General features: G+C 35.8%; 1 protein-coding gene across 4 annotated transcripts in view; it reads left to right on the top strand.

The window, feature by feature from the left end:
- RNGTT (RNA guanylyltransferase and 5'-phosphatase) overlaps positions 1 to 11,922 on the top strand; it is a 122,629-nt gene extending 110,707 nt beyond the window's left edge. For 3 of the 4 annotated variants that reach the window (XM_081344852.1, XM_081344851.1, XM_081344850.1), the window contains 3 exons: positions 119 to 185; positions 8,804 to 8,927; positions 11,286 to 11,922. In XM_081344852.1, the coding sequence (XP_081200978.1) occupies positions 119 to 185; positions 8,804 to 8,927; positions 11,286 to 11,446 (352 nt within the window). In that variant the 3' untranslated portion in view covers positions 11,447 to 11,922. The remainder of the gene's footprint in view (positions 1 to 118; positions 186 to 8,803; positions 8,928 to 11,285) is intronic. The other variant, XM_081344853.1, reaches the window with a different exon arrangement.
- The last annotated feature ends 1,138 nt before the right edge of the window (positions 11,923 to 13,060 follow it).

Genomic DNA, 13,060 nt, shown 5'->3' with positions numbered 1-13,060 from the left:
GTTGTAAATTGAGGACTACCTGCATACATGGGCCAGGTTAGATTACTTTACATATACTTATCAAAACACGTATGATGGCATTAAGGCAGCTTTTAATTAGACATTTTCTTTTTTTTAGGCTTCTCCCAAGGAATGTCGGACTGCTTTATGTTGGAAGTTTAGATAGACCTTTTGCAGAAATTAAGGTAATAACAATTAACTTTGTAAGTTTTTGCCTAGGTAAAGCTATGCTGCTTTGTTAGTTTGTGTGTGTATGTTGTAGCATTCACATGCTCAACGTTTGCAACTTTCTGAGAAATAAGCATCTTATTTTAAAAAAATTTGAGGAAATATTTATACTTTAAAATGGTTAGCTCTTTACTTTCTTAAGTCCGTTCTTTTCCAGACATTTGGTAGAATTAGTGTATTTGAGTTTGAGATACTAATCTTTTTCACGTGGATTAAATAATCCCAGGTTAATCTCTCTTATTAGGAGCCCTGGTGGCGCAGTGGTTAAAATGCAATATTACAGGCTAACTCTGCCAACAGTCTGGAGTTTGATCCTGATGGGGCTCAAGGTTGATTCAGCCGTCCATCCTTCCGGGGGTGGTAAAATGAGGATCCAGATTATTGGGGGCAATATGCAACTAATGCTTCAACATTGTAAAGCACCCAGGGAGTGCTGTAAAGCAGTACAGGTGGTATATAAGCCTAAACGCTATTGCTATTGCTGTAATTATTGTAGAGAGAATAATAATACTCTCACAAACAGGAAGACAATAGCTGTTTCTACTGTTGCTTCCTAGCATATCTTAGCATATTTTATATTTAAGATATGCTGCCCACAGTTCTAGATGTAATAAAGAGCTATCAAGGTTAGTCCCATTAATAGCCTAGTACTCTATTTATTTATCCAGTCCTCTTTCAAAACTGATTAAATTGCTGGGTATCAATTGGTGTGATGGCAGCAAATCCCATAGTTTAGCTATGCATTGTATAATAAATGTTTAGGTTTTAATGCTTCTGGATATCAATACATTTTATTTTAAGAAATGGCTCTCAATTTTGAGAGGGAGAAAAACCACTCTAAATTTACAGATAGTCTATGTTTTCCTCTGAGAAAGATTGAAATACAACCCCCCCAATTGTTGTAGCTGTTTTGTTTATGTACATACTATTTTTCAGGGGTGGTGATCAAATCTCTCTATACATCCCCCAGGGAGATGAGCATAACAAATCAGGTGGTTCTTGACACGCTTTCTCCTCTCTTCACCCAGATTCTCTTAACCATGTTATGAAAATATTTATTTTTTGTGAAACAAATTCCAATTCTTAAGCACTTATTTCTTTAATAAAGCAACTAGAAGTGTCTATATTTTAAAGGAAACTTCATATGGAGCGCCAAATCTTATCTAAGAGAAAGATTTCACACCAAATGAGAATCCTGTTGAAAGGATAGTGGGATAACCTGGCTGTGATTAAGTCAAAGACAAAATTATATAACATATTAAAAATATAACTCTGGCATGATCATTTAATTTATAGGAAAGTGGATGAAATTTCATGTTAAAAAAATCATGCTAAAATAACAAATAATTTCATGTTAAAGTAACAATTCTGCAGGATTTAACTGATGATTTCCATAATAAAATTTGAATGTGAGATAGTTAATAAAAGACATGCTTCATTGTTGCCAACCTTGGCTACTGAAAACATGCCATAATTAGTCTATGGAGATTATGTTTATTCTTTTGGTATACTGCAGCCCAGATGAAAGGATATAAAACTGAGAGCACGTGATTAAATCTATCTCTTCTTATTGTAAAATATTCCTATGGAGGCCGTATTATACCATAGGGAAAGCAGAACTGCTATCATGCCAATCTGGTTCTTTGTTAGGAACAGAAACCAGCTGATGCATACTATTACATATAATTATCATAAAATTATGGGCTAGAAATGGAAGAGTTATGCTACTGCATTTTAGACAGCATATTCGTAATAAGCTGTAATAAAATAAGCATTTTGAATTGGATATAAGAATAGGCCTTCCTTGCAATTACAAATGTGTGTTCAATTGAAATACTTTTGAAGCTCAATTTAACAAAGCAAACACATTTTCTGGCAGCTTTAACATGATCGTTTCCAGGGTTGAAATCTCATTTGATTTTTTTTTTTTTTAAAAAAACACAACTTGAATAAAGCTAGCTGCTGGGAAGCAAAGCATATTTGAAGAAAACTATTTCAATTAACTGGTTTTCCAGTTTTATGTGAAATAATAAATAGCAGTAAATGTCAAAGTATTCCTGTTTATTTTTTCCATACTTTAGATATGATTTAAATGATTTGTTCGTATGTAGAAATTGTCATTTTAATGAGACATTTTAATTCTATATGCTTTGTATAGGACATTTCACTTAATATATAGAGCAGACCACAGTTAACATCAAGCATATATATAATGAGGGAATTGAAATCTATGTTTGCTCCTTGATAAGCACACCAATTTTATATGGATTTATATGTCACTTTCACTGATTTTTAAGTATAGATTTAAAATGTAATGCAATGGTTTGTCATTAGTTTTCAGGAACACCACAAATGGTAGACTCTAATATTGTGTTAGCAAAGGTTCTACTTTCTGTGGCCCTGCAAATTATTTATAATGTATTTTGCAAGAAACAGGAGTTATTTTCCCTTCCAGCATCTTAGAAGAAGATGCTTCTGTTAGCACACACATAATCAGTCTCTCTCCTCTGTTCCCCATCAGTAGCAAGCTACAAAACCTAGTGGCATGACACACTGCTGATTTTAGCATGCCATTAAGGGGAAGGGGATGAAAGAAGCCCCCTATATGGTTAAAAGATCTTGAAAAGTATAATTACATTTCAGATATTTGGTCCATGCCTTTCTGTTAGCATCATCGTGTCACCCTTCTCCCTGTAGCCATCAGCTATGAAGTAAATAAGTAGAGTCCTAGCCACCAAAAGAAATGGATTCCCTGCTGTTTTAACAGAAACATTTCATCCATGTTATGCCAACTGGGAGACTGCGTTTGACAAAGAGGGGCCTTATGTAGAAACATTGTTTTATTACCTAAAAGGACTTAAAATGATAAAGGGCAACATTTTTTTAAATTAAAGAGTAGAACTGAAAGAATGTATTATCTTATACCTCTGAATTGCTCAGTTGCTGTGGCAGTTGAGCTGTTCTTATATGGGGCAGTTTTGCAAAATACTGTATATCTGACAGTTATTTTTAAAATACGTATTTGGGCTATATTATTATGTACACATTTACAGATAAAGAGTCCTTGCCTTTTTTTTTGCTTTTTGATTTTCAGAGATCCTTTTTATATATGATTTGAGGTTTTTTTTCCTGAGAAGGATAAAAATCCATGTTGTATATTAGAAAAGGTATGCATGAAATAGAGAATGGAATGGAACAGAACAGAACAGAATTCTTTTATTGCCAAGTTTGATTAGGCACTCAAGGAATTTGTCTCTGATGCATAAGCTCTTAGTGTACATACAAGCAACAAGTGATAAATCATGATCATAATCTTAAAAAATAATCATAATAAATCATAAGATACAAACTCAGTGATAGTCATAGGATACTAAATAAGCAAACAACATAAATCGTAATAGGATACTAAATAAAGGCAATCAACATAAATCATGAGATACAAACAACAAATTATAAGAAGCTAAGGAAATAATAGGAAAGATGAAAAGATGAGGAGGATAATAGGTAATACAGCTCTACTAGATGGTTTGACATCCTAGAGCATAGACAGTGTTGTAGGAAATAGTTGTTTAGAGTAGTGATGGCATGGAGGAAAAACTGTCGTGTCTAGTTGTTTAGGCATGCAATGCCCTATACTGTAGTGTCGTCTTGAGGGAAAGAATTGAAACAGTTTATGTCCAGGATGTGAGGTACTCCAGGATGTGTCTGTAAATATTTTCACAGCCCTCTTTCTGGCCCGTGCAGTATACAGGTCCTCAATGGAAGGCAGGCTGGTTGCAATTGTTTTTTCTGCAGTTCTAACTATCGGCTGAAGTCTGTATCTGACTTGTTTGGTTGCTGTGTCAAACCAGACAGTTATAGAGGTACCAATGACAGACTCAATAATTCATTTGTAGAACTGTATCAGCAGTGGAGTTTGACTGGACCACCAAGTTGAACTAAAATTCCTATTTCAGACCGATTCCAAGAAGGTCTTATGGGGCAAGTACCTCCTTTGCATGGCCTGTGCAACCACTGATCTTCTCAGTGCCTTACTTACTATTAAGATAAGACAAGATAAGTCTTTTTTTTTTTACTGTGGGCACAACGGCACACATCAAAAATGAAATTTAGTTGCCCGCTCTCAAAGTGGAACACATACATGACACACACCTAACCATACTATCTACACATATGTATAGACCCACACCCCTACATATACATAACAAATAAATATTAAATACTGTCCATCTTGAATATATAACCGAAGGAGGAAGCTTGCATACCCAAATGCACCATACCCAACAGGCCTGCCCACCAGTCCTTCCCCTGTGGCTTCCCAGGCCATCCTTTTCTTGCCATGCTTGTATTAAAGGTAATGAAGGAAAGCGTCAGTCTTGCATCAAGAAAAAAATCAATACAAGTAGTTCTCAGTTTACAGCTATTCAGTTAGTGACCATTCGAAGGTTCAATGGCACTGAAAAAGTGACTTATGACTGTTTTTTACACTTATGGAGGAAAGGGAGGAAAGAGCTGAGGGCCTCTTCTAATAAAGTTATCCCCTTGCATTACTGCTAAGTTTGTAAAGCTGCCCTGAGTCTTCGGAGAAGGGCGGGATATAAATGGAATTAAAATAAATAAATAAAATAAAAAATAAATGTCCCTTGAAGGTTAATTAAACAAAAAACAATGCAGTCCATTTCCAAAGATTGCTTGTTCCTGCTTTAATGGGATAAGAAAAGCAGAGAATTTTGGAGGGTCTGCTTTACAAAACAAGAGCAAACTTTTTATTGATGGCTGGTATTGATGAATCTAAGTCGTCCTAATTTTTACAACAATGTTACTTTCTGATATTACTCAACTGTGATTTGTAGGTTGGACCAGTGATTATAGTAGATAGTGATCGCATAAATTATATGGGGGGGGGGAAAGGAATGTTTTCTCCCCCTCCCCTCCTTCCAGCATTTTCAGAATAATTATAGTAACATGTCATTGTTTAAACTGATCAGCACTTTCTGTTAGGAAAATGCATTTAGGTTGTTGTTCTGGCAGATGTTATCATTTTCTGGAAAGATCTTCCAGATTGTTAATGAATGGGCAAGCAAGTACATAGATAGTTAGTTAATCCCACTTAATTGTCACAGTGAAATAGAGCAAGCACATAATTTTCTGCTATTTTAATTCTGTGAACACCATAAGAATGATAAATTATGACACAGCCTTATAGAGAATGCTAATTTGAGAAAGTCATTGACTACAATAAACTTTCTTCTCTTCACTTTTCCTTCTCCAACAAGTGGTTCACTAAAATCTTTCCCTCTTTCAACAGGAAATGGATGGATGGACTTAGCTAGCTAAAGATAAATTTTACTTGGCAGTGATTACCAATTAATATGCATTTTCAATTCATTATGCAGCCTAATGTTTTCTCTGTGTGCAATCATATTCACTGTGGATTAGGATAGGGTATGTGTTCCTGAATGTGACTAGCTGTTTCCACAACTGTAAAACATCTGGCTGAGAAATGCTTTTCTGTGACATATATGTGATATGCTATAAAAAAGAATATGGATGAACACATTGGGCAGTTAATCATGCTAATGAAATGGGAATGATTCTAACCTTATTTTGTGGTGGATAATTTATTGGGTGAAACTCCCAACATTTCTCACGATGTCACTTCTGCTAAAAAGATTTAAATCCAACGTCCCACCAGAAATCAATATAGTTGCCACAGTGGTGGTAATATGAATTGGTGGTAATGTGAATTACTGTTGTGTGTACAGGGAGCTGGGGGGAATGGTGGGGTTAGAAGGAAACACTTGTGATGATTAGATCTAAATAAATTTAAATTACTACAGAAATGATAATAGTTTACAATTAAGGGGATGGGGGAATTTTTTTGGAAGTGCATTTGAGAATTTGTAAAAATTTTTCAGAACAAAATAATATCTTGCTGCTGCAACAATAGTGTCTTAAGATACTAGTTAAGCTGAAATACTTCTGTAGACATGAAGCAGGCACTGAGAATCCTGGTACCCTACTGTAATGAGGATCAATTTACAATCAGTTATGATAAATCCAAAGTTTTCATTTTTTTCTAACAAAGGACAAAAGAACAAGTGGACAATTGGTTCCCATGCATTAGAGCAGGTCAGATGTTTTAATATTTGGCATAGCATTTCGGGCCTCCAGGAAATTAACAACCCAGGTAAATTATGCCACTTCTACTGCCCAAAAGAGCACACAAACAATAATTAAATTTTATAGGCAATGGGGCATATTACATAATAATAATAATAATAATAATAATAATAATAATAATAATAATAATAATAATAATAATAATAATAATAATAATAATAATAATAATAATAATAATAATAATAATAATAATAATAATAATAATAATAATAATAATAATAATAATTTTATTTATATACCGCCCTTCTCGCGAAGGACTCAGGGCGGTGAACAGGGCAAACATATAAAAATACAAAAATACAAAAGTTAAAAAAGAAACACAATGCCCAAGCTAAAACAATAAATAGATATATTAAAAAACAACAGTAAAATCCCAACCCATCCCCCATCAGGCCAGGCCGGCTTGTTCGAATAAGTGAGTCTTCAGATCGCGTCGGAAGGAGCGAAGGTCGGGCGCCATCCGGAGCTCGACCGGCAACCGATTCCATAAATCCGGAGCGCCCACAGAGAAGGACATCCCCCTGGGGGCCACCAAACAACATTCTCTGACCGGTGGCACCCTGAGGAGGCCCTCTCTGTGGGAATGCACAGGGCGGAGGGAAGTTGATGCCGGCATTCCAGCAGCAGTTAAATTGTTTACAGCTAAAAGAGTTGCCCAACTATTATACGGGATGCAACTTGACCCATACACAAATCCGAGCACTTATGAAGCCATTGAAATTTCCTTAGGACTTTATTCAGTATCCCAGTGCCGTATTGAAGCCTTGAAGCTAATGTACTAAGTATTAAGACTCATGCCTGGTCTTGGATTCTAATCTCAATATTTTGAATCAAGTTACATCTACAGGCCTGATGTTTCTGCTGTTGACAGACAGCTACCAGTATCATTGTCCCTGTTTCTGTATAGCAGAATTTTGGAGTTGTATTTATCCTGAATCTTTAAGCCGATTAACTCTGGAGAAGGTCAAATTAATAGTAGAAATGAGAATCGGGGACATTGATCATCAAAATGATATCACTATTGAGTGCCCGTGGAAATCTATCGCCAATTATTGGGCAGACCCAAGCCCTTTACTGCAGAGTGTTTATACAATCATCAGCTACTTCTGTTTCTTTTCATTTTTTTCTTTTTGTACTTTGGGCTTTATCTCTTTCTTTCTTTTCTTTATATTAATTTTTGTTAGGTTTTGTCTGCCATTTAAAATTCTTAATAAAATGTACATGAAAAAAATAAAGAAATTATTATAAAATATTGCCTTGGGACAAGATTAGACTATTCATTTCCACTCTGGTACAGAAATCGTTTCTCATATAATGAAAACAAGAATAACATGGGTTTTGTTTAGAAAAATAGAACATGTTCAACAACAGAGGTTACCATAGCTACTCCAAAATTTTGCATGGCTTAATAAGGTGCGCAAGATAAAGTATCCAAAACAAATAAAATGTTAAGTGGATGCAAGTAATTCTATGACTTGGTGTTAATCTAATTGTAAAATACAGCTTGAAAGATATCTGCATATGGTTTAACTTTTTTTTAATAAAACCAACCCTGGAAGCATTCAGATTATTTATTATTTATTATTTTGTTACTAAGACAAGCATTTCTGATTCTCAGATGTGTTAAATTATAATTCCCTGCAGTCCCAGTCAGGATATTAATGGAAATGAATATTGGAAGCTACAGTTATCAACATCTGGAGGCCATAGTTTTCCCATCAGTTATTTAGTTTCACACAGATGGAGAGCGGTTTTGTAACTTACACCAGTGGGGAAAATATAATACATTTATCATTGATTTGTGTCTGGTTTATTTGAATTTTTATCATTGTAAATGTGTACAAACTCATAATTTTTGTGACTATAATTATTGTTAATTTGAGGAGAAATAGGATTACAGAAATGTTGGACAATTTTAAAAGTTGATTTTAGTATAAGTTTACTGATTCAAATGACAAGTATAATTTATTTAAAAATCTAAGCTAGTAAATTTTAGGAGCTTATGAAATATATTCTTCTGATTAAATAACACAATATACACAATTTCCTGTGATCTATTTGATATTCTGTTTCTGTATATGTAATTACATCAAGAATAAAACATCTTGTAATTTGAACAGAAATTCTTTGCATTTCTGCGTTCTAGGTTTTTCCCCCCCTTAAAAAAAATTACATGCCCCATAGGGATGTTATGTATTCAGTTACAATTTCAATCTATATTCATAAATTGAAATTTAACTTCACTGTTTTCTGCTTTTATCATGCTTCTTGTATCTTTGGGGTACATAATATGTTTATAGCAAGTAATTTGTTACTGAATGATCTGAATTTGAGAAAAAAGTTTCACTTTCTTTTTTCATTTGCAACAAAAAATCTTTATTTTTAAAAACAGGTAACAAAAGACTTGAAGCAATATGATAATAAAATAATAGAATGCAAGTTTGAAAACAACAGCTGGGTATTTATGAGACAAAGGCTAGACAAAAGTTTTCCCAATGCTTACAGTACAGCAATGGGTAAGTGCAATAAATTGGTTCTGTATCTGCATTTTGTTATGAAAGTTTAGCCAGTAAAAATAACTTTTTTTTGCAAAAACTTTAAGATTCATAATTTGAATTTTCTTGGCTTCGCTAAAAATTGGAGTTCAGAACCAGAGTTTGATTCATGTATATTTAAAAATGAAATGTGGACTGGCATGGAGTATTCATATCAAGTGGTCTTCTCTTGTCTGACGCTTTAAAATTTATTACATAGTTACAAGGCACGCACCAGGCTGTTCATCACAGGATTCAGTACAGTATAGTGCAGATGACACTAAGCTGGCAGGAATAGCCAACACCCCAGAAGACAAGCTCAGAATCCAAAAAGATCTTGACAGGCTTGAACAATGGGCCCTATCCAACAACATGAAATTTAATGTGGAGAAAAACAAGGTTTTATACCTAGGCAGGAAAAACCAGGGGTACAAGTATAAACTAGGAGAAACCTGGCTTAACTGTGTGAGCTCAACCGCTCACACTAACTGTGAGAGGGTCCTTGGAGTTCTATGGACAGTCACTTTGTTGTGATTCAGGGTCAGCCTGTGGGTTCGGCAGTTGGGTCGGATGACTCAGACGAGGAGGAGGAGGGGGGTGTTGAAGAACTTGCTGATGATGGCTTTGAGGCTCCGCAGAGCCCCCAGCCAGGCCCCTCCCACCTGGTGGAGACCCAGCTGTGTGAGCCTGACAGCGTGGATGAAGATGACCCACAGCTGGCCCTGTTCAAGGATGCCCGACGCAGGAGGCAGTCAAGTAGGAGTAAACAGAGGAAGGCAATGGGGCTCCTCGGAAGGAAGCACAGAGAAGCCACGCCCTGAACTCTATATAAGGGGAATGTGTGGGAGGGCTGGTTTGCTGAAGGCAACCGCTTGGATTGTTCCTGCTTCTTAGCTCGTGTTTTATGGTTGGTGTCTTGTCTTGCTCTTGTTTTATGTGCATAAATTTGGCAGGCTTTATTCCAGCCTCTTGCCGTTTGTAAAGGGGTCGTCCCTGCTTTTGTTGCAGGGCCGGTAGCAGGCTGGTACAGAACACACTTAAACATGAGCCAGCAGTGTGTGGCAGCAGCCAAAAAAGCTAATACAATCCTTGGTTGTATAAACAGAGGCATAGAATCAAAATCACATGAAGTATTAGTACCACTTTATAAATCCTTAGTGAGACCACACCTGGAATAGGGCATCCAGTTTGGGTCACCATATTACAAAAAAAGATGTTGAGATTTTGGAAAAAGTGCAAAGAAGAACAACTAAAATGATTAAGAGCCTGGAGACAAAAACATATGAAGAACGGTTGGCGAAATTGGGAATGGCCAGTCTAGAGAAAAGGAGGACTAGGGGTGATATGATAGCAGTATTCCACTATTTGAGGGGTTGCCACAAAGAAGAGGGGGTCAGCTTATTTTCTAAAGGACCAGAAGGCAATACAAGAAACAATGGATGGAAACTAATCAAGGAGAGAAATAACCCGGAATTAAGGAGAAACTTCCTGACAGTTAGAACAATTAACCAGTGGAACAGCTTGCCTTCAGAAGTTGTAAGTGCTTTTATCACTGAAGATTTTTAAGAAAAGACTGGACAGTGATCTGTCTGAAATGGTCTAGGGCAGACATGTCAAACACAAGGCCCGGGGGCCAGATCCGGCCCGTGAAGTGGTTTCATGCAGCCCACGAATCCATCCTGGAAACAGTGAGGGAACGGCCCCCACTGCCTTGGCCCTGGCCCAGAGACCCTCCTTCTGCCAGAGACCCTCAGATTTGTCCCACTCCTGTCCAGGCCCCCATAGGCACCCTTGATGCGAACGATGTAGAGCTGGCCATGCCCACCCAGTAGGCCATACGCACTCTAGCCACACCCACCCAGTAGGCCATACCCTGAGGGCAACCGCAATGCTGATGCGGCCCTCAATGAAATTGAGTTTGACACCCCTGGTATAGGGTCTCCTGATTAAGCAGGGGGTTGGACTAGAAGACCCTTCCAGTTCTATTCTGATTGATTGATTGATCGATCGATCACTCTTAGTAGTAGCGGTCTCAGAGGCTGGAGAAGAAGCATCAAAAATTCTGATTTTGAGGGTATGAGGAGTTTTAGGTGTCAGTGTAGAAATTGACCTTTACCAGGAACATTGTGATGAGAAGCTTTTTCTTTTGAGCTAGTTGAACATGGCTGTATATGAATGGGACTTTGAATTTCATTCCATGGATTATGTTGTCATCGTACTCATAGAAGTTTGCAGGGCAATTGGTTTAGATCTACTGGATTTTGAGAATCTCTATTCTCTGTAAGCACAACTGTGAATAAATGTTCTTTCTTGCTCTCACGATGTGTTATTCCCTTCCAGCTGTATGCAACAGTATAAAACATCCAGTGACAAAGGAAATCCTTTTTGAATTCATTGAAAAATGCATGGCAGCAACTCCAGGACAACCACGTAAACATCACCTGGATCCTGACACTGAACTAATGCCACCACCACCACCTAAAAGACCTCAGCTGTCATAACAGATCTCTTCAGACCAAAAAAGACAATAGAATTGTTTAGAATTCTACAAGATAATATGTATGGTGTAAATATCCTGTAAATACTTAAGTGCATTTTTTTTGGAATGCCACACCGTGAACTAAGATTTGTTTTCTACTTGACAAGTTGAACATTGTTTCTAAATTTGAAAAATATTTAATCTAAGGGGTTGGATTAAAAAGATGTGGAATCAGTGGAAAGCTATTGTTTGGTAGCTAACTTTCAAATTTAATATTTTATATCAGCATTCTGGAACTGTGAAGCCATGATAAAAATGTCCCCCCCCTTTTTTTTTAAAAAAAAAAACAACAACAACCAAACAAACCAGTATTTCACTAAGTGTGTGAAACTTATTGCCTTGTTTCATTTACTTTAGTTCTTTCTTAGGGTCTTGTTTTAAAAATAATTGAAAATGGTAATGTAATGTTCTTAAATAAAAGTTTACCAGGTTTCACTATTTTTTTAAATACAGCCTTTTATATTAAAGACATTACAAGGTCTTATATAAAAATTGTGTTGGATGTGCACTGAGTGTTTTTTGTTCCAGCTTGAAATAAACATTTGCTGAATTTGTTTTAAAACTAGATTCTGCATTAGGACCAAACATAAACAGTCCTTGGTATAAAAACTATTTCCCATTTCTGTACAAATAAATACAAGTTATATCAAAAGGTATATCATTTGAGATTCATGAAGATTAGCCATTTTAACAATATAATGTTAGTTTCTAGAAAGAGATGATAGAAGAAAAGCCAGAAAATATGTTGGTGATATATAAAAGTGGCATTTAGTCTCAGTTCCAGGAAGAAAGGCTATTAGAACAGTTGATATAAAAGAAAATATTTTCATGAAGGAAGATAGAATGATAAGCGCAATTCAGTTTTAGTTCAGATGTTCAGTTTTCAAAGCAAGAGTCAGTTCAGCTGATTGCCAACATCATTCACAATCTGGGGTTTTAATTTTCTGGTTTAAAATAAATCATGATTAGCTGAAGCACAATTATGTTTTATTCTGTCCCTAAAGCATTTCATTGATATGGAGGACAAAGATGTGTTGGAGAAATATTTGTAAGGGTAAACATTTTCACAACTTGACTGTAAAAGAAACCAGCTGGCATTTTAGCAGTATTTATGTATAGATCACAACTATTTAATCAACCTCTAAGATGAATAAATTTGTTAGTAATATAGTGGTAGCCAAACAGAATATTTTAGAAACATTTAGTGTATATTTTTAAAGTTTAATATTTTTCTTGAGTCTAGTATATGGAAATGCAGTTTGTGCTTTGTTCAGTGCCCATTTTGGGTCTATAAAAATATTTATCAGGCACTGGAGGAAAAGTGGTTAATTATTTTATGCAATTAAAATGCTAAATATATTGTTTTAGTGTGCAGAATAAGGTGAGATTGGTAGAGGAAACTAAAAACAACAATAAAAGGTTTATCTAGATATATTCAAAATAAAAGGAAGAGAAAAGATTCAGTATACTAAATGCTGAATGAAAACAACAGAATGCTAATATGTAGGAAAAATTGGAATTACACAACTCCTATTTGGAGCAATCTGTTTTGAGAAAATGAAATATGTTCCACCAG

The sequence above is a fragment of the Vipera berus genome (genome assembly GCF_964194415.1).
Source record: "Vipera berus genome assembly, chromosome: 1".
Classification (NCBI taxonomy): domain Eukaryota; kingdom Metazoa; phylum Chordata; class Lepidosauria; order Squamata; family Viperidae; genus Vipera; species Vipera berus.
The sequence above is the reverse complement of the archived record's forward strand: the minus strand, read 5'-3'. Positions and strand labels throughout refer to the sequence as shown.